Source organism: Mobula birostris, chromosome 23 (assembly GCF_030028105.1).
Source record: "Mobula birostris isolate sMobBir1 chromosome 23, sMobBir1.hap1, whole genome shotgun sequence".
In the NCBI taxonomy this organism is placed as follows: Eukaryota; Metazoa; Chordata; class Chondrichthyes; order Myliobatiformes; family Myliobatidae; genus Mobula; species Mobula birostris.
Window position 1 is genome coordinate 57681750 of NC_092392.1, and position 22548 is coordinate 57704297.

General features: G+C 47.3%; 1 protein-coding gene across 1 annotated transcript in view; it reads right to left on the reverse strand.

The window, feature by feature from the left end:
• The window catches only part of itpr2 (inositol 1,4,5-trisphosphate receptor, type 2), a 306596-nt gene extending 295354 nt beyond the window's left edge, over positions 1–11242 (reverse strand). Inside the window, exon 1 of the mRNA XM_072241562.1 lies at positions 10709–11242. Within this exon, the coding sequence (XP_072097663.1) occupies positions 10709–10797 (89 nt within the window). The 5' untranslated portion in view covers positions 10798–11242. The remainder of the gene's footprint in view (positions 1–10708) is intronic.
• Positions 11243–22548: the final 11306 nt, after the last annotated feature.

Below are 22548 nucleotides of genomic sequence, written 5' to 3' on the forward strand. Positions count from 1 at the left end.
GGAGGCTGAGGGGGACTTGACAGAACACAATAGAGTTATGAGAGGGATAGAAAGGGTAGACCGCCAGAATGTTTTTCCCCATGAGGGAATGTCAAATACTAGAGGGCACACATGAAAGGAGGAAAGCTTAAAAGAGTTTTTTTTTCACACAGTAAGTGGTGGGTGCCAGGAGTAGTGGCAGAAGCTGAGATACTAGTGGCGTATAGAGAGTTTTTACATAAACACACAGTACTGTGCAGGAGTCTTCGGTTCACATATATAGCTAGGGTGCCTCAGACTCTTGCACAGTATGGAGTAATTTCATGTATTGCACTGTTCTGCTGCCGCAAAAAAAAATTCATGACAGATGTGAATGATGATAAACCTGATTCTGATATGGGTCTCTGCTGTGGACCAGGAGTAGGAAGGGAGCAGGGAGAGGGGAATCATGTTGGGAAAAGGGGACGGGAGAGGGGAGGCAGCAGGAAGCACCAGGGAGGCATTCTGCAATGATCAATAAACTGAAGGTTTGGAATCAAGGTGTCTCAGGTCTGGGTGTGCCTACATCACTCCCTGGCCCTGACACGCCTTCTCTACCACCTCTCCCGGGGGAGCTCTACTCTTGCCATTCCCAACACACCTTGCTACTGCCAGACTTGCAGACTTGCTTTCTGCTCCGTGTTGACAAATACAGTACTGTACTTACGCCCCCTGGCTAGGTACAGTATACGTGCCCATGACTTTTACACAGCACTGTATATACACAGGGAATGGGGGGATATGGATCAGGTGCAGGCAGAAGGCCTTTAGTTTAATTTGGCATCATGCTTGGTGCCGTCGTCGTGGGATGAAGGTTCTGCTCCTGTAATGTGGTGCCCTATGCTCTGTATAGCATGCAGAGATTGAAATGTGATGAACAGGTGCTGAACACTGGAATGGACTCAGTGAGCTGGGAGCACCTGTTTCCATTCTACAAACTCAGCACAGCAGGTAGTGACTTGAAGGTGTTCCTCCAGAGGCACCACCAGACCTGCTGAGTGTTTTCACCACTTTCTGCTTTCACACTACTAACAGATGCTTGCAGGTACACTGCCTTGCTTTCGGCACGAGGTAAGCTGCCTTCTGAAAGCACCTTGGGCGACCCAGAACAGGAGAACCACAGTGACGCAGAGCACGTGCTTTCAGTCAGCCGATCCAAGTTGGGTGAGGTGCAGACGGTAGGAATGAATCCCAGTCACTCTCAGCTTTGAGAGGTTGGGACGGGATAAAGTTGGCGGGCCCAGTGCTGTGGAGCCTGAGGAGTGGGCCGAGTGAAGGAAGGGACCGGGGTAACCGGGGCACGGAATCCTGGGAGTATAAAGGTTAGCTTTATTTGTCACATGTACATCAAAACATACAGTGAAATGCATCACTTTGCATTAAATTAAATCAGCGAGGATTGTGCAGGGCAGCCCGCAAGTGTCGCCGTGCTTCCGGCGCCAACACAGCTTGCTCACAACTCACTGACCCTAACCTGTACAACTTTGGAATGTGGGAGGAAACCGGAGCATTCGGAGGAACTCCATGTGGTCACAGGGAGAACGCACAATCTCCTTCAGACAGTGGCAGGAATCGAGCCCTGATCGGTGATCAATGGCTCTGTAAAGCTATTGTGCTAACCACGACACTACCGTAGGTGGAACCTGGGTGTTTGCCGCAGGTACCTTCCTTCCTCGCACCCTCTCCAGCACCACCTATCTTTCTAAAAAGCCTCAGAGTCCGCGCGGCGCAGTGGTTAGTGCTGCTGCCTCACGGCTCCACCAATCCCGACTTCAGTCTGGCGAATCCGACCTGCGACCGCATGGGCTTCCTCCCACATCCTAAAGGTCAACCAGCCACTGCAGCAGGTCAGAGCCGGGAGATGAAAGAGGCGCTCATGGCCACGTGAAAGAGGGGTGAGGGGAAATAGGGAAGGAGAATGGGGCTGATGGGGATGCTCAGATAAGCGTCTACATGAACTTGATGGGCCAAATGGCCCCTTTCTCTGTCGTGGTAAGTAAAGTCATACAACCTTTCATACCAGACAATGAGCGCTAAGGGAATGGTTCAGCTGTTAACCAGCCCAGGATCAGTAACTAGTGACTGCGTTTACTCACTGATGTGAATGTGGAACTGAATCAAGGTTGGTATTAAATTAAAAACACAAGAGATTCTGCAGAGGCTGGAAATCCAGAGCAATACACACAAACTGCTGGAGAAAATCAGCGGGTCAGGCAGCATCTGTGAAAGGGAATACACGGTTGGCATTTCAGGTCAAGATCCTTCATCAGGCCTATTAAATTAAGCACTGCTACCAAACAGTACCATTAAACGATGCGATAATCAGTAAATTAAGTGTGCTTTTATGCTGCAGCTTCAAGTTCCTGGGTGTCAACATCACTGAAGATCTATTCTTGCCCAACATATTGATGTAATTATGAAGAAGGGAGGCCGTCAGTTGGACTGAATCCAAGATGGCATCAGGCTGCAATCAACTTTGAGTCGTGGCACAGATTTAGTTGACTTTTAATTTTTGTTCAGGTTTGTAAGGATGGTTTGAGGGACAGATAGGGAAATTAGGGGTCATCTTAGGGTTTCAGAATGCTGATGAAGGGGAAATTAGAGGTCAGGCCAGAGTCCAAGTCTCTGCTCCAAGTTCAAAGACCAGCGACCCAGATATGGGACATCTGTGGTTGGATGGCAGACGTTGGACCAGCAGAAAGTGGTCGAGAGACCTCCCAGGTCAGCAGGATCCAGAGTCAGAGTTCCGTGTGGGCAGGAGGAACAAGTTCCGGAGGGCTCCTGGTTCATAATCAGTGGGACTGGTGTTCAAGGTCTAGTGTTCGGGGTCCCATCATCGGCAAGTCCGGAGTGCGAGGCCTAGTGTTCGGTGAGCAGCGTGTCCTTGAATCAATGCCAAAGACTGAGGCCTGAGGGGTGAATTGGAAGTCCAGAAGTTGAGGCCCATTGGCCAGAGTCAAGTCTAAGAATCTCTGCGAGTCGGCTGTGAAAGTTGAACCCAAATGCATGCAGGCCTGAGTGTGCTGGAGGCCTGAACTGGGTTAAGGGATGTGAATGTGCATGGGGGTGGGACAGGGACTTGTTTTGCTGTTGTTGCTTTGTTACTCGTTGTGTTCTGTGTGGTTCTGCTGAGCATTGAGGGCGTGCTATGTTGGCACTAGAATGTGTGGCTATACTTGCGGGCTGCCCCAGCACACCTTCAGGTGTGTTGGTTGTTTAATGCAAACAATGCATTTCACTGCATGCTTCAATGTACAAGTGGTAAACAAACTTGAATCATAGACCTTGAATTTGGAGTTTGAGGAGATTTGAAATGTCACCAGAGACTAGCAAATCTCTATAGATGAATAGTGGAGAGCATTCCAACTGGTTGCATCACCATCTGGGATGAGGGGACTAATGCACAGGAGCGGAAAAGGCTGCAGAGGGTTGTAAATTCAGCCAGCTCCATCATGAGCACTGGCCTCCCCAGCTTCAAGGGTATCCTCAATAGGTGAGGCCCCAAGAAGGCAGCATCCACTATTAAGCATGGCCACCAGTCAGAACACGCCCTCTTCTCATTACTACCATCATGGAGGAGTTACAGGAGCCCGAAGTTACAAACTCAACATTTTAGGAACACTTCTTCCCCTCTGCCATCAGATTTCTGAATGGTCCCTGAATCTATGAACACTACCTCAATATTTTTTGCTCTCTTTATAGATATAAAATCATAATTTATAGTATATTTTATGTATTGCACTGTACTTCTGCAACAAAACAACAGATTTCACAACAACTTCTCATGGACAGGAGTCTTGCGTGCCTCAGTGACCCGGGGAGCTATGTTGGCTGGAGCCAGGGCTTTAAGGGTCACCCATGCCAAACAGGACAAAGGGTAGAGGCCAGACTAAGAGTGGTCTACCAGTCCTCCAGCTTCAGCGTTCAGCTCAGGGATAGCAACCCTGACTAGTCAAACAAGATTGCTATGGGAGCAGTAATGAATATTTCTGGATGGAGGACCTTCATTGCTGCCCTAAATGACAGCGGCACAACAGACAGTAATTAAGTGTTAGTGATAATAAACTTGATTCTGATATTACAAACCACCCAACAGTCTGAGGGGTTTAGAGGAACAAATTTGCGGAGAGATCACAGACTGTCACAAGAAACATAAAGTTGGTAAAGTAGGTGATTTTAACTTTCCACAAATTGACTGGGACTCCCATACTGTTAAGGGACTGGATGAGATAGAGTTTATCAAATGTGATCAGCCAAATTTTCTTCATCAGTACGTAGAAGTCCCAATGAGAGAATGTGGGATATTTGATCTGCTGTTAGGGAATGAGACAGGGCAGATGAAAGAAATTTGTGCAGGGGAACACTTTGCATCTAGTCAACATAATGCCATTAGTTTCAAAGTACATATGCAAAAGGATAGGTCGGGTCCACAGGCTGAAATTCCAGATTGGAGAAAGGCCAATTTTGATGATATCAGAAAGGATCTGGCAAGTGTGGATTGGGACAGGCTGTTTTCTGGCAGAGATGTACTTGGTAAGTGGAAGGATTTCAAAAATGTAATTTTGAGAGTACAAAGCTTGTATGTGCCTGTCAGAATAAAAGCTAAAGATCACATGTGTTGGGAACCTTGGTTTTCAAGGATAACGAGGCCCCGGTTAAGAAAATAAAGAGGAGGACCATAGCAGGTATAGGCAGGTAGGAACAAATGAGGTGCTTGTGGAGTAGAAGAAATGCAAGAGAACAATTGAGAAAGAAATTAGGAAGGCTAAAAGAAGGCGTGAAGTTGCTCTAGCAGACAAGGTGAAGGAGAGCCCTAAGGGATTCTACAGATATATTAAAAGCAAAAGGATTGCAAGGAATAAAATTGGTCCTCTGATTGGTCATCGATGGGTGGAGCCAAAAGAGATGGAGGAGATCTTAAATACTTTTTGCATCTGCATTAACTCAGGAGATGAACACTCAGTCTATAGAAGTGAGGCAAAGCAGCATCAGCCTCAGGGACTCTACACAGATTACAGAGGAGGAGGTGTTTGCTGTCCTAAGGCAAATCAGGGTGGATAAATCCCCATGACCTGACAAGGTGTTCCCTAGTGAACTGCCGCTGGGATTGATACTGGGCCCTTCGTTGCTTGTCATCTACATCAACAATCTGGATGGTAATGTGGTTAATTCGATGACGCTGAGAGTGGGGGTGTCGTGGACAACAAGGAAGGCTGTTATGGCTTACAGAGAGATTTGGATCAGCTGGAAAATGGGCAGAAAAATGGCAGATGGAATTTAACACAGACAAGTGCAAGGTGTTGGACTTCAGTAGGAGCAATCAAAGTAAGTCTTATATGGAGAATGGTTGGGCACTGAGGAGTGTGGTAGAACAAAGCGATCTGGAAATACAGGCCCATAATTTATTGAAAGTGGTGTCACAGGTAAATAGGCTCATAAAGAAAGCCTTTGGCATATTGGCCTTCCTAACTCCAAGTATTGAGTACAGGAGATGGGATGTTACAGTATGTTGAAGTTGTATAAGATGTTGGTGAGATCTAATATGAAGTATGGTGTACAGTTCTGGCCATCTACCTTCAGGAAAGAAGTACGTAGGTTTCAAAGAGTACAGAGGAAGTTTACAAGGATGTTGCAGGGTCTGCAGGACCTGAGCTATCAGGAAAGATGGAATAGGCTAGGACTTTACTCCTTAGAATGTAGAAGATTGCGGAGATTTGATAGAGGTATATGAAATTATGTGGGGTATAGATATGGTAAATACAAGCAGGGTTTTTGCACTGAGATTGGGTGGGGCAACAACTAGAGGTCATAGGGTAAGGGTGAAAGTGAAAGTTTAAGTGGAACATGAGGGGAAACTTCGTCACTCAAAGGGATCTGCCTGCACGTGGTGCATGTGAGCACGATTTCAATGTTTAAGTGGTTTGGATAGGTACATGGATAGTAGTGGTATGGATGCTACAGTCTGGTGCAGGTCAAATGGAATAGGCAGTTTAAATGGTTTCAGCATGGACTAGTTGGGCTGAAGGGCTGGTTCGTGAGCTGTACTTTTCTATGACTCTATGACTATCACCCAGTAGCACATCTACAGCGATAAAGTGTTTTGAAAGATTGGTGATTAAACATATCAACTCCTGCCTGAGAAGAACTTAGATCTGCTCCAATTCGCCTACCAAAGCAACAGGTCCACAGCAGATGCCATCTCATTAGCTCTTCACTCAACCCTGGAACATTTGGGTAGCAAAGATGGATACATCAGGATGCTCTTTATCGACTACAGCTCGGCATTCAATACCATCATCCCTTCAAAATTAATCAATAATTACCTCCTTGTGCAATTGGATCCCGGGTTTCATTATTTACATCCAGTCAGTTCAGATTAGCAAAATATCTCCTCCATGATCTCCATCATCACGATTTGCACACCAAGGCTGTGTACTTAGCCCCTGCTCTACTCACTTTACACTTAGGACTGTGTGGCTAAGCACAGCTCCAATGCCATTTGCAAGTTTGCTGATGACAGCACTGTTGTAGACATCACTGTTGATTCAGCTTATAGGAGAGAGATTGAAAACTTGGCTGTGTGGTGCCACAACAACAACCTTTTACTCAAATCCAAGAAGACCAAGGAGCTGATTATTGACCAGATAGGAGGAAACCAAAGGTCCATGAGCTAGTCCCCATCAAAGGATCAGATGTGGAGAGGGTCTGCAACTTTAAATTCCTAGGTGTTATTATTTCAGAGGACCTGTCCTGGGCCTAACATAAGTCCAATTATGAAGAAAGTGCGGCAGTGTCTCTACTGTCGTCAGTGTTTGCAGAGGATCAACATGACCTTTAAAAATTGACAGATTTCTATAGATGTGCAGTGGAGAGTGTATTGTCTGGCTGCACTCACAGCCTGGTATGGGGGCACCAATGCCATTGAACAAAACGTCCTACAAAAAGTAGTGGATACGGCCCAGTACATCATGAGTAAAACCCTCCCAAACATTGAGCACATCTACGCTGTCGCAGGAAAACAGCATCGATCATCAGGGACCCTCACCACCCAGGGCGTGCTCTCATCCCCCTGCTATCATCAGGAAGAAGGACCAGGAGCCTCAGGACTCACGCCACCAAGTTCAGGAACAGCTACAACCCCTCAACAATCAGTCTCTTGAACCAAAGGGAATACTTTATTCAGTTTCACTTGCCCCGTCATTGAAATGTTCCCACAGCCTATGGACTCAAGGAGTCTTCATCTCATGCTCTTCATCTCATGATATTTATTGCTTATTTATTTATTATTATTATTTCTTCTTTTTCTATTTGCACAGTTTGTTGTCTTCTACACACAGGCTGAATGCCATAGTTGGGCAGTCTCTTGTTGATTCTCTTACGGTTAGATTCCACAAGAGATACATTTTCCACAAGAAAATCAATCTCAGGGTTGTATATGGTGACATATATGTACTTTGATAATAAATTTACTTTGAACTTTGAGATCAAACCTGTTATTATTTAAACAGTGCTGGAAATCTCACAGGTAAGCACTGGATCATGAGACCAAAAGATATAAGATGTAGGAGCAGAATTAGGCCATTTGGCCCATCGAATCTGCTCCACCATTTCATTATGGTTGATCCAATATTTCACTCAGCCCTATTCTCCTCATATCTCATCATGCCCTGACAAATCAAGAATCTATCAACCTCTGCCTTAAATATACACAATGACTTGGTCTCCACTGCTGCCTGTGGCAAAGAATTCCACAACTTCACCACTCTTTACCTAAAGAAATTCCTCCTAATCTCCATTATAAAAGATTATCCCCCCACCTTCATTATATCTGCAAACTTCGCAGCAAAGCCATCAATTCCATCATCCAAATCATTGACATATAATGTTAAAAAAAAATCAGTCCCAACACAGACCCCTGTGGAACACCACTAGTCACGGACAGCCAGTCAGAAAAGGCTCCCTTTATTCCCACACTTTGCCTCCTGCCAATCAGCCACTGCTTTATCCATGCTAGAATCTTCCCTGTAATACGATGGGCCTGTACTTCCCTGACCTACTGTCAGATTCTTGGTCCCTACCTCTCTTGGCTATCCCACTCCCGTCACTTCAGCTTTTCCTTCTGTACCAGTTCAGATACCCTACCATGCTTTGTACCATTTTGCTGTTTGTATCATTTCTTAATGCTTGCATTACTAAATGACAATAAAAGAGGACTGCATGTCCTCATCATCTAATCTAATCTGTTTGCGTCCATTGTTGCATTTATTATTACCATCTTTACTGTTTACCTTGGGGCAAGGAATTTCATTGCACCATGATGAATATGACAATAAACTGATCTGAATCTGACCAAGTCCTGGAGTAGACTGGATCACTAACCACTGATACTACCTGAGTGGATGTGGAGAAGATGTTTCCTATGGGGGGGGGGGTGTTGAGGGCCAGAGGGCACAGCCTCAGAATAGGACATCCCTTTAGAGCAGAGATGAGAAGAAACTTCTTTAGCCCAAGTGTGAATTCATTGCCACAAACGGCTGTGGAGGCCAAGTCATTCGGTATATTTAAAAGAGAGGTTGATGGGGCGTCAAAGGGAGAAGGCAGGAGAATGGGGTTGAGGGGGATAACAAATCAGCCATGATGGAATGGTGGAGCAAACTCAATGGGCTGAATGGCCTCATTCTGCTCCTTTGTCTTATGGTCTCATGGTTGACCTGTTGAATGTTCACACCAGCGTCTTTGCTATAAATTCCGGACTAAAACTTTTGCAACATTTGTGCAATGTTAGTTGCAACTTTATAACATATGGAAGAGACCACATCATCCTACAATACCCCATGTGGGCACAGGTCCCGCAACAAAAACGTCATACACCAACCGATGCATCCAAACGCCGGAGGAGACTCCCACACTGTTGAGTTCCCACAGGCTTCCCCCACCCCGAGCAGGTCAGGAAGTGAGCTGCCCCGCACGGGACGTGGTAGTTTAAAGATATCCCACCCATTCGAACTGTGACGAGGATCAGATTTCGCCAGGATCTATCAGGTGGGGTCGAACCGGCGAGCGTTGACCCTCTGGGTTCAAACAGCAGTGGGGCACTGGGAGGGACGCCTTGTACCAGCGGCAGCTCTGCCTGGGGCTCCCAGCTTCAACCCCAACCTGCCAAACACACAGACCCTCCGGCACGTCGGCGGCCCCTGTCCCGATCCCGGGCCTGGGACGGCTTGTTTTAACCAGTCGCTCAATAAATAAACAATGAGACAGAGAGAGACAGAATGTGTGTGTGAGAGAGAGAGTGTGTGTGTGAGGGATAGAGAGAGCGTATGAGAGAGAATGTAAGAGTAAGTGTGTATGAGAGTGTGTATGTGTGTGAGAGAGTATGTGAGACGGTGAATGTATGTGTGTGAGAGAGAGAGTGTGTGTGTGGGGGGGGAGAGATAGAGTGAGTGACAGAGCCTCCAACACAGCCTGTGAGGTTTCCGCTTTTAGAGCCTCTCGGGAGGAGAGAGGTGGGCAAAGATAAGAAACGGAGCGAGGGGATAAAGAGGATGAGAAGAGAGAAGGGGAGTGGGAAAAGACTAGGGGTGAGGGGGAAAATGAAGGGGGAGGGGAAAGGGGAGAGGATGATGGGGAATTGGAGAGGAGAATTGGAGGAAAGTGGGGGATGGGAGGGAGGAGGAGTGAGGGGGAGAAGGAGGGAGTGAGAGAGGAGCAGAAGAGGGTGAGGAGGAAGGGAGGAAGAGAAAAGGGAGGAAAGGGGAGAGTGGAAGGATGAGGGAGAGGGGAGGAGAGGAAGAGCAGGAGGAAAAAGGGAGATGGGAAGGGAGGAGGCGAGGTGAAGCGGGAGGTGGAAGGGGGAGGGAAGGGGAAAGGAGAGGGGAATTTGGGAGCATGAGTGAGAGCGGGGAGGGGGAGGACTGAGAGGTAGCATGTGTGGAGAAAGGAATAAGGGAAGGGGGGAGAGTGGGAGAGGGTGGAGTGGGTGATGGGAGCAGAGTAGGTTGAGGAACTGGTGAGGAGGCTGGGAAAATGGAGGGTATGGAAAGGGGAGGAGAGAAGATTGAGGAACTAATGTGGATGGAATGGGAAGAGGAGGGGGAATGAGAGGAAGAGGGAGTGGGGGTGAAGAGAAGAAGAGTGGAAGTGCAAGGAAAGCATTGAGGGGCTGGGCCGGGGTAGGTGATTGAGCGAGAGGGGGTTGGGCTGCAGGGGAGGGGGAGGGGAGTAGGAAAAGGAGGAATGGGAGATTGAGGAAAGGGGGAGTGGGAGAGGGTATGGGGAGGGAGTAGTGTGAGCGAGGGGAAAGGAGAAGGGGAGGGTGGGAAGAGAAGGAGGAAGTGAGGGGAGGAGAGTGTGTAAAGAGAGGAATAGAGGAGGCGTGGGGAGGGCAGTGAAGGGCTGGTGAGATGGTGAGATGAGGCGTGCGGAGAGGGACAGACAGTGGGGGTACAGCCCGCTCTCTAACAGCGGCCGGCGTTGCTCCCCACCCCCCCCCACCCCCCAGCCCCCGCTCTTTTCACACCGCGATCAGCCCCGTCCCGGGTTCAGCGCCACTTCCGACTCCGCCTCGACTCCTGCGGGTCGGTTGTGCGGGCGACCCTCCACCCCCCCCCCCGGGAGGGCAGGAGAAGAGCGGGGGCCGGGGCTCCAACTTTGCCCGGAGTTGTCAGCCGCCGCGCCTGTCTGCACTCACCCCAGCGTGCTGATGAAGCCATTGACAGTTCCCTCGGCGTAAAGAGACACGATGTCCCCGATGTGGAGGAAGCTGGACATCTTCTCCATCTTCTCATGGTATAGGGTGCAGTCCGGGCAGGAGGGGGCTCACAGACTCCGGGGAGGTGAGAAGTGGCTGCAAGTAACCGGCCTTTCCGGTCCCGCGGCTCTCCACACACTCCCGGAGAGAGGCGGCCGACTCAGGGTGAACAGTCACTCACTCTCCCTCCCTCTATCACACCCCGCGCACACACACACACGCACACAGACACACACATACACGCACATACACACACACACATACACATACAGAGCGACAGCGCTGCAGCAACGCGGAAGTGTGCAGGAATGTCAGGGGGTGGCACACTCTCTGCCTGTAATCTGCTCCCGATACCTCCACTTCCGCAAACTGACCGCGTGTGAAGCTCTCTCACACACACATGCATACACTTATTCACAAGCGCACACGCAGCCATGTACAAACACACACATACACGCGCACGCGCGCACTCATGAACAAACACATACAAACCACCATCCACTCATGCACATACGCAGACACAGCCACAAACACACATTAATTCACAAACACGCATTCACACATACAGACGTGGATATATGCATACGCTCACTGTATATTGTACACCTGTGCACTTGTAATGCTGCTGTGACACTGTAATTTCCTTTGGGATCAATAAAGTATCTATCATTGGCACACTGGTGCACAAAACACACACACACCATTTTCACAAACACACACACACTCACATTCATTCACAAACACACGTGCACACACACACACACACACACTCATGCCATATTCACACACACTCACACCATATTCACAAACACACACACACACACACACTCACACCATATTCACACACACACACTCACACCATATTCACACACACACACACACTCACACCATATTCACAAACACACACACGCGCGCACTCACATTCATTCACAAACACACACACAAACACACACACACGCACTCACATTCATTCACAAACACACACTCACACCATATTCACAAACACACACACACGCGCACTCACATTCATTCACAAACACACACAAACACACACACACTCACATTCATTCACAAACACACGTGCACACACACACACACACACACTCATGCCATATTCACACACACTCACACCATATTCACAAACACACACACACACTCACACCATATTCACACACACACACACACACTCACATTCATTCACAAACACACACACACTCACACCATATTCACAAACACACACACGCGCGCACTCACATTCATTCACAAACACACACATTCATTAGACCACAAGGCATAGGAACAGAATTAGGCCATTTGGCCCATCGAGTCTGCTCTGCCATTTCATCATGACAGATCCATTTTTCCTCTCGGCTCCATTCACCTGCCTTCTCCCCATAACCTTTCACGCCCTGACTAATGAAGAACCGATCAACCTCCGCCTTAAATCCACCCAATGACCTGGCCTCCACAGCCACCTGGGGCAATGAATGCCACAGATTCACCACCCTCTGGCTAAAGAAAGTCCTCCCATCTCCATTCTAAATGGATGTCCCTTTTGTGTGCTTTTGCTTGACTGCGGGTTTGAAGGTGTGTGCATGTTTGTGCATGGTGTTGTGCTGAATTTAAAACCTACCCTCAGTCCAATCTAACCACTCCCTCTGACACAGCCCTTCATTTTTCTATTACCCCTGTGCTTATTAAAGAGTCTGTTAAATGCCTCTGAAGTACCTGTCATGTACAACCATCTCTGGCCGGCCATTCCACACACCCACTACATGGTGTTTTCCACAAAGCAAATGTCCATATCAAACAAAATTCAGCCGGCTGGATGAAAATGTTGGTGTCAACACTGAATAGAGTAGAAACATGTTCAGTGAGGCGACCTGTTGGAAACTCAAAGGGTAAATGAAAGCACAATTTCTCAGCCCCGTGGAATCCTGCTCTATCCAGTCATCACATTTGTCCCATAATGTGAGGTGGGGGAGAGGAAGCAGGAGGGATCTGCTGGGGTGGGAGGAGACAGATACAAACACAAGAAAATGAGGGGTGGCAAAGTGCCTGCAGAGTGGTAACAACACAGAGACAGAGTAACGGAGTCATGAGAGAGCAGGACAGAGTACAGGGCTGAGCCAGGCAGACATGAGAGTTGGTGGTGTAATAGGTGGGACGTGGGGTCGAGGATGGTGAAGAGGGGTGGAAGTGAGATAGAGAGTGGTTAGAGAATGCAGGCAGGAGGGAGACTGGTAAATAGTGATGAGGGTTCTGTGGGAGAGGACAGAGAGAGTCGGGGAGAGGGAGGGAGATGGAAAGGGGAAGAGCATAAAAGAAAAACAATTAAGAATGGAATGACAGCAAAGTGTAGATCACTGTTTTATTTATCTTAGAGATACACTGTGGGACAGGCACTTCCGGGCCTTTGTGCTGCGCACAGACCCCACCGATGTAACCCCAGACTCTCCAATTTAACCCCAGCCTCACCAATTTAACCCCAGCTTCTCCGATTTAACCCCAGCCTCTTCAATTTAACCCCAGCCTCACCAATGTAACCCCATTGTCATGGTCTGGTCTGTGAAATCCGCATTCTGGTTCACGGTCCTTATTCCGGGTTTTCATGTTTTCCCTTGTTCCATTGGGTGCCTTAATTGAGGCACATGATTCTCATTTTGGGCTGGCACATAAATACCTCTGCAAACCAAGGATTCCTGGCTGAACTGTTCCCTTCCCCTCCCTTCTGAATCCCCAACGGTTACCTCGCCTGCAACCTTCGTCTACCACTTCATCAGAATCCTCGTCAAGTATCCTCGGCAGTTACCTCTGCTGTCATCCTGGCCCTGCATCCTGGAAGGGCTCTGGTGGCTTCGAGCCCAAGTAGGAGTGTCAGCTCTGTACCCTAGAGCCTAACCCAGCCAACTCCAAGAGCTGAGCCAAATCTAGTTCAAGAGCCACGTCCTGTGCTAGAGTTTCCTCGTCCAGCACTGGCGTACCCTCGTCCAGTCCAGGAGTCTCTCATCTGGTCCAAGCCACATCCAAGAACCTCGTGCTGTCCAAGTCAAGGCTTTGTGTTATTGTCTGTGCAGAAGTTCCACGTCCAGTCCTGTAGCCACATCTTGTCCTCGTCCAGATCCAGGGTCTGAGCCCGAGTCAACACTTAGGTTCCGGGTCCCTATCCAGTCTCTGGCTCGAAGTCCTAGCCCAGGCTCCTAGTTCCAAGTTCCTTGTCCTGGTCCCGCTTTCCTAGTCTTAGTCCTAGCCCAGGCCCAGTGTCCTTGTCTCATTAAGGGCCTGTGTCCATGTCCGGCCTCATTTCCTCCTGACTCGCCTTTCTATCTCCATAAACCTAGTCCTGCTCCTAGTGCTTCAGTGTCTGTGTCTTGCATTTGGATCCGCTCCCAACATCCCCCATATGACACCCAGTCTCGCTGATTTAACCCCAGCCTCTCACAAGGCTATTTACAATGACCAATTAACCTACTAACCGAAGGGTTTCGGCCCGAAACGTTGACCATACTTTTTTTTCATCGCTGCTGCCTGGCCTGCTGAGTTCCTCCAGCATTGTGTGTGTGCGTGTGTGTGTGTTGAAGCTACTAACCAGTACACCTTTGGACTGTGGGAAGAAACCAGAGCACCCAGGCGCACAGAGGAAAAAATGTACAATCTTGCTGATAGAGGACACTGGAACTGATCTTAAGAATCTGACACCCCAAGCTGTAATAGCATCATACTATCCACTACGCTACCGTGGCTACAGTACCAGGGTGTGTACTGTAGACTGTACATTAAACCAGAGTAAACAATTCAACTTAGATTATTAGCTAGAGTTCAAAAATACTACAAAAACTGGCAGTGATAGGTTGCATCAGACATTGCTGAAGCCTAATTTGGAACACTGTGTACAGTTCTGGTCACCTACCTACAGAGAAGGCATAAATAAGACTGAAAGAGTACAGAGAAAACTTAGAAGGATATTGCGAGGACTTGAGGACCTGAGGTATAAGGAGATGTTGGATAGGTTAGAACTTTATTCTCTACAACGTAGGAGAATAAGGGGAGATTTGAAAGAGTTATACAAAATTATCAGGGGTATAGATAGGGTAAATGCAAGTAGACTTTCACTGAGGTTGAGTGAGACTAGAACTAGAGGTCATGGGTTAAGGGTGAAAGGTGAAATATTTAAGGGGAGCCAGAAGGGAATCTTCTTCACTCAGAGAGCAGTGTGAGATTGGAATGAGCTGCCAGCACATGTGGTGGATGTGGGTTCAATTTCAACATTTAAGAGAAATTTTGATAAAAGTGCATGGATGGGAGAGATATGGTCCAGGTGTGCGCCGATGGTAATGGATTGGTATGGACTAGAAGGGCCAAGGGACCTGATTCTTCCTGAAGGCAGATTCAAGGCCGGTTTCACCACCCGATGCGTCATGGGAGATAGAAGATCATAAGCAGTGAGCTGGATGCTGGCTGTGTGCCCAGAGACCCGAGTTCTTTGGGCACAGAGATCGGAAGAAGCGACACAACAGACCCTTAACACCATAAATTAGCAAGCTGCTTTGTTATGTCTCCCCTCTCGCTGTGAAACGGGGACGCCCCATTTTCCCTTATTAGGGAGAGAGAGAGAGAGCCTGTGGTATGTCGAATTACCGGGAGAACGAGTAGTCTTTGGGGTACTGCAAGTCGGTCTTTATTGATGCCTTGCTGCACGCTTGAGTGCTCGGTGGAGGGTGACGATGCTTTTTGCTGGTGGGGGGGCGTGGTTGTTGCTTTCCTGCTGCTTATGTGTGGGAGGGGGAGCTGGGGGCCAGGGTTTGGAGCTCTAATATTTAACCATCATTCATTCTTTGGGGCACTCCTCTGTTTTTGTGGATGGTTGCGAAAAAGAAGGATTTCAGGATGTATGTTGTATACATTTCCCTGACATTAAATGTAGCTATTGAAGTGCTTCATGACTCTATGAATACATGAAAAAGCAAAGTAAGATAATGCTGGCAAGGAAGACAGCGAAGTGTGGCTACGCGAAGTGGAAGTTGCCAGAGATCAGGCTAATCCCAGGAAACCAGGTCAGCAGAAGGTACCTGCTACCCCACAAAATTAAATTCTAAGGTGATGAGCTGGAATTTAAGGTTTGAAATATGTTATATGTCAGAAAAGGTGTTGCATTAATAACCTTACACTCAACGTCAGTGAGACCAAAGAGCTGATTGTGGTCTTCAGGAAGGGTGAGATAAGCGATCATAAACCAATCCTCACAGAGAGATCAGAACTGGAGAGAGTGAGCAATTTCAAGTTCCTGGGTGTCAAGATCTCTGATGATCTAACGTGGTCCCAATATATTGCGGCAGCTACAAAGAAGGGAAGACAGAAGCTTTCATACATTAGGAGTTTGAGGAGATTTGTTTTGTCACCTAAAACACTCAAAAACTTCTACAGAGGTACCAAGGAGAGCATTCTGACTGGCTGCCTCACCGTATGGTATGGGGAGGCGGAGGTACTACACAGGGCTGAAGTAAGCTGCAGGGTGTTGTAAAATTAATAACTTCCATTTTGGGTACTAGCCTCTGTAGTTTCCAAGACATCTTCAGGGAATGGTGCCTTAGAAAGACATTGTCCATTATTAGGGACCCCTACCACCCAGGACATGCCCTCTCTCATTGTTACCATCAGGATGGAGGTACAGAAGCCTGAAGGCACACTCTCAGTGATCCAGAAAGAGCTTTTGCCCCTCTGCCACCTGGTTTCTGAAATACCACTGAACTCATGAACATTACCTCAGTACTTACTTAAATTTCGATTTTTGCAATACTTATTTTAATTTAACTATTTAATATACTGCATCTCAATTTTTTTCTATATTTATCATGTATTGCATTGTACTGCTGCCGCAAAGTTAACAAACTTCACAACATATACCGGTGATATTAAACCTGATTCTGACTGTGACTTCATCATTGTTCCAAGAAGCAGTTATATCCCATGGATTCAGAGGGACTTTGGAGTTAGTCTATAGTCTGTAATCAGGAAGGAGACAGTGTGACTGCAAGATTAGATGTTTTGGAGACTCAAGATGTAGTGAAGGGCCTCTGTCCTTGCATTTGTCCAACAGGGTACAAAGTTCTTACACCCAGTATGGATGAGAACAAGACTGCAGGGTAGATAAGCAAATTAACTATTTGAACTAAGGGCAGGAAGCAATGAAGTGGATAGAGTAAAAAGGAAAGAAGTAGTCATGGTCATTAGTCATGGGTTCATACAGCATGGGACCATCAACTTCAGCCCAACCATCAAGTGCTCATCCGCATTAATCCTATTACCACCAACTCCCCTCAAAGTCTATCATTTGCGTGCCCTCCAGAGGCAATGCGGCACTGCAGCTGAGAGAGCACACCAGCACCTCTATATCAGGAGGCTAAAGAAGTATGGCATGTCCACTTTGAGCCTCGCCAGCTTTCCTCCATGCACCGTAGAAAGCATTGTGGTTTGGTGTGGCAACAGCGCTGCCTGTGACCGTAAGCAACTGCAGGGGATTATGGACACAGCTCAGCACATCACAGAAACCAGCTGCTTCCCCTCCAAGGACCCTGTCCACACTTCCCACTGCCTCGGTAAAGCAGCCAGCGTAAACCAAAGAGCCCACCCACCCCAGAGGTTCTCTCTTCTCTCCTCTCCCATCAGGCAGAAGCTACAAAAGTCTAAAAGCCTATACCACCAGGCTCAGGATCCGCTTCCATATCGCTGCCATAAGACTATTGAACGATGATTCCCTGGTACAGTAAGGTGGACACTTGACTTCACAATCTACCTTACTATCTGCCTGCATTGCACTTCCTCTTATTCTGCATGATGTTAATATCGTTTTACCTTGCACTACTTAATGCACTAACATAATGAAATGATCTGTATGGATGCTACGCAAAACAAGATTTTCACTGTACCTCAGTATATGTGACAATAATAAACCAATTTACTATTTACAGTGGACAATTAACCTTGCAACCAGCATCCAGAGTATTGCATTCACTGCCGATTGTCCCATTATGGGCAGGATGGTTTTAGGCGGTGGGGTGGAGATATGTCTCTACCAGAGGAGGTGTAAGATGATCCTTCCCTCTGCTAGCCTACAGGTCACCCTTGGGCAAGGTGTAGCACCTGTTTAGCCCCCTGCTCAGGGTCACGTGAAGCCATGGGAGCAGGTGGTGGATGGTCGTATTATCAGCCGGTGCATATCACAAGTCCTGCTTATGCGACCACTGATGCCAGGCAGACAATTTCTGAAGATTATTGATAATGGCTGGGGTCGCCTGCCTTGTGAACACCGCCCAGAAAAAGGTAATGGCAAACCATTTCTGTAGAAAAACTTGCCCCAAGAACAATCATGGTCAAAGACCATGATCATACAACACAGCACTCAGTGATGATGGTGATATTGATGCTTTGGAGAGGGTGCGGAAAGAGGCTTACTAGGATGCTTCCTGGATTAGAGGGCAAGTATAGACAATGGGCTACACTGGGTTGTATTCTCAGAGCAGTGGAGGCAAAGAGGAGATCTGATAGAATTTTGTAAGACTATGAGAGGCATATACATAGTAGACGTCAGTAAGATGAAAGAGCTGATTGTGGACTTCAGGAAGGGTAAGACGGAGGAACACATACCAATCCTCATAGAGGTATCAGAAGTAAAGAGAGTGAACAGCTTCAAGTTCCTGGGCGTCAAGATCTCTGAGGATCTAACTTGGTCCCAACATATTGATGTAGTTATAAAGAAAGCAAGACAGCAGCTGTACTTGATTAGGAGTTTGAAGAGATTTGGCATGTCAACAAATACACTCAAAAGCTTCTATATTTGTACAGTGGAGAGCATTCTGACATGCCGAATCACTGTCTGGTATGGAGGGGCTACTGTACAGGACCAAAAGAAGTTGCAGAAGGTTGTAAATCTAGTCAGCTCCATCTCGGGCACTAGCCTACAAAGTACCCAGGACATCCTCAGGGAGTGGTGTCTCAGAAAGGCAGTGTCCATTATTAAGGACCCCCAGCACCCAGGCCATGCCCTTTTCTCACTGTTACCATCAGGTAGGAGGTACAAAAGCCTGAAGGTACATACTCAGTGATTCAGGAACAGCTTCTTCCCCTCTGCCATCCGATTCCTAAATGGACATTGAATCCTTGGACACTACCTCACTTTTATTTAATATACAGTACAGTATATCTGTTTTTGCACATTTTTAAACCTATTCAATATACTTTATGTGGGCACATGGCCAAGTGGTTAAGGCATTCGTCTGGTGATCTGAAGGTCGCTAGTTCGAGCCTCAGCTGTGGCAGCGTGTTTGTGTCCTTGAGCAAGGCACTTAATCACACATTGCTCCAGTGTCTGTGCGTGGAGTGGCACCCCACACAGACTTCCAATCTGCACCTTGTAAGGCATGAAAATGCCCGACGCAGGCCTCTCATGGTCTGAGTCAACATTCCCCCCCCCAATATACTTTATACTTTATTGTCGCCAAACAATTGATACTAGAGCGTACAATCATCACAGCGATATTTGATCCTGCACTTCGCGCTCCCTGGAGTACAAATCGATAGTAAATATTAAAAATTTAAATTATAAATCATAAATAGAAAAGGGAAAGTAAGGTAGTGCAAAAAAACCGAGAGGCAGATCCAGATATTTGGAGGGTACGGCCCAGATCCGGGTCAGGATCCGTTCAGCAGTCTTATCACAGTTGGAAAGAAGCTGTTCCCAAATCTGGCCCAAATCAATACATCATTGATTTACTTGTCTATCATTATTTTTATTTTATTTATTATTTTTTTCTCTCTGCTACATTATGTATTGCATTGAACTGCTGCTGCTAAGTTAACAAATTTCACGTCACATGCTGGTGACAATAAACCTGATTCTGATTCTGATTGTGACTGCTAGGAACTTTTCCCCCCAGTGTTGAAATAGTTAATGCTACAGGGGTGCATTTAAGGTGAAGGAGTTGAGTTCAAAGGTGAAGTGAAGGGCAAAATTTTTTAGACTGGGAGTGCCTGGAATGTGCTGCTGGAGGGGGCAGTGGAGGCAAATACAATAGACAGTTTGAAGAGGCTCTTAGATAACACATGCAATGTGCAGAGAATGGGGGGATGTGGACATTGTATAGGCAGAAGGGATTAGCGCATTTCGGATTGTTTGAGTGGGTGTGACCTTAGGTTATCTTGGCTGCTTTACCGACGTAACAAGTATAGACAGAGTCCATGAAGAGGAGGTCGGCTTCCATGATGTGCTGAAGTGCATCCACAACTTTGTGGTCTCGGAAAGAGCAGTTGCCGTTATCAATCTTTAATGCACCCGGGTGAGATGCATCAAAAAAAATATTTGGATCAGACCACAAGCTGCATTACAGGATCATAGAAAGCTTAAAGATCATTCATTCCACTGTGTCTGTGGAGGTCAATCAATGGATCCTTTACCTAATCCCACTTTCCAGCACTTGTTCCATGAGCTCTTCAATCGCACTGCTTAAATGTGACGTTGGACAACATCGCCCATTCAGACTGGACGTGCCGCCTCATTCATGATTTGATATTAAATTCACTAGTTTCAGATAACCAGATGTTCCTGCTTACGATGTAAGTAAGCACTCAGCTATTCCCCCTCTGTAGATGCTGCCTAACCTGGTAGTTATTTCCAGCGTTCTCTCCTGTCCCTGATTTTCACCAGTGTCTGTGTTTCCATGTTCCTTTGCTTTTTATTCTCTGTCTTTCTGACCCCCCCCCCACCCAACTAATAATTACCCAGACAACCCCATCACTGCCAGGCCCTTTGTTCTTTCCACACACCCCCTGAAACTTAAAACATGTCTTCTTCACTTTTCCAATTCTGATCAAATGATCATTGACCTGTTTCTCCCTTCGTAGCCACTGCCTGACCTACTGAGTACTTCCAGCGCTTTCTGCTCCAAGGTCCGATTTCTAACAGCCACATTATTCTGGTTTTGACGTCTTTGCTCCGTGCTGCTGCCACAAAACAACAAATCTCATGTCATGTAAGGCAGTGATTCTGGTTCTGATTCAGATCAAAATCTTTCAACCATGTCAAAGGTTACAGGAAGAAAGCAGGAGAATAGGGATAAGAGGAATCATAAATCAGATATGATCAAATGGTGGACAGACCAGACTTGATGGTCTAATTCTGCTCCCATGCCTAATGGTAAATTATGGCTTTGAACAACATTGCGAGGGAAAGAGTTCCAGGGGGATAAGTTTAGCGGAAAAAGCAATACAATACTGTAGCACAGTGTAGCAACATAGGTAATGTTAAGCAGAGTGAGACAGGTGCCTGGCAAAGGATCAACGTCAGGAAAATGGAAATGATAATTGATCTGTGCATATCAAGTGATCAGTTGTCCATCATATCCAATGATATGATGGACAACTGTGCAAGAAATACGACCAACATCAACAAGACATCTTCCACGTGTTCATAGGCTTCAAGAATGCATTCGATAGGGTGGCATGATGCACTCTGGGCTACAGTGAAGAGATGCAACATGGGTCAGAAGCTGATCCAAGCCATCAGGCAGCTCTACGCTAAAGCTAGCAGTGCGGTACTTGTTCAAGGCACAGTTGGAGAGTGTTTCCACACATCAGTTGAAGTTTCACCCACACTGTTCAATATTTGAAGGTATGGACGAGGGAAACACAGGAGCACCTACAGGACTGTTTTGAATCGGTGGACTGGACTGGACTGTATTCAGGGATTCATCTTTGAACCTGGATGAGTATGCTGCAGTTGTTACCGACTGGATGAGTGTGTGCCCACAAAGACTTATTGTAACCAAAAGCCATGGATGAACCAGAAGGTACATTGTCTGCTGAAGGCTAGATCTATGGCATTCAAGACTGGTGACCCAGGCCTAATTGAGGCAGCTGATTCACATTTTGGGCTGGCTACATAAATAGCTCCTTGGTTTGGCTTCAGTTCTGGATTGTTCCTGTTCAAACCCCCTGTCTGAATCCCTTCTCTGTCCCTTCCTCCTGAAGCCTTGCCCTGCAACCAGTGTCTGAAGCCTTGCCTTGCCTGGAGCCTTGCCTCGCCTGTAACCCTTGCCTGCCACCTTCGCCTGCACCACTGTCAAATTCAACTGCTGGAGCAAGATAGGAACTCTCTATCGTTGTTTTGAACTGTCTCTGTGTCCACGCCTTCACTAGGTAGGTCCGGCCATTTGCCGCTACCTAGTGTTGAAAACTGTTTCTCTGTGTCCACGCCTTCACTAGCTAGGTCCGGCAGTTTGCCACTACCTAGTGTTGGGAACTGTCTCATCGAGTTCAGCGTTCTGTGTATGAGTCCCAGCCCTACGTCCTGTTCCCAAGGAGGGGTCCCGGCTCTAGTGTTCTGTGTATGAGTCCTGGTCCTACATCCTGTTCCCAAGGAGGGATCCCGGCTCTGTGTTCTGTGTATGAGTCCCGGCCCTACGTCCTGTTCCCAAGGAGGGGTCCCGGCTCTGTGTTCCATGTCCCTGCGTTCCTGTCTCTCCCTCTACCGAGGCTCTGCATTTCTGTCTCTCCCTCGACCAAGTCAAGGCTTCCGGCTTTGTGTTCCGAGGTTCCTGTTTCCCAAGACCACGTCATGTCTTTGCCTAATTCCGAAGTCCAAGCCCGAGAACATGGCGTCACTACCGAGTGTTTTGGGTCCTTGTCCAGTCTCTGGCTTGGAGTCCGAGCCCAAGCCTCGTCATGTCCTTGCCTCGAGGAACCCAAGCCTCGTCATTTCCTCACCTCGAAGAACCCAAGCCTCGTCA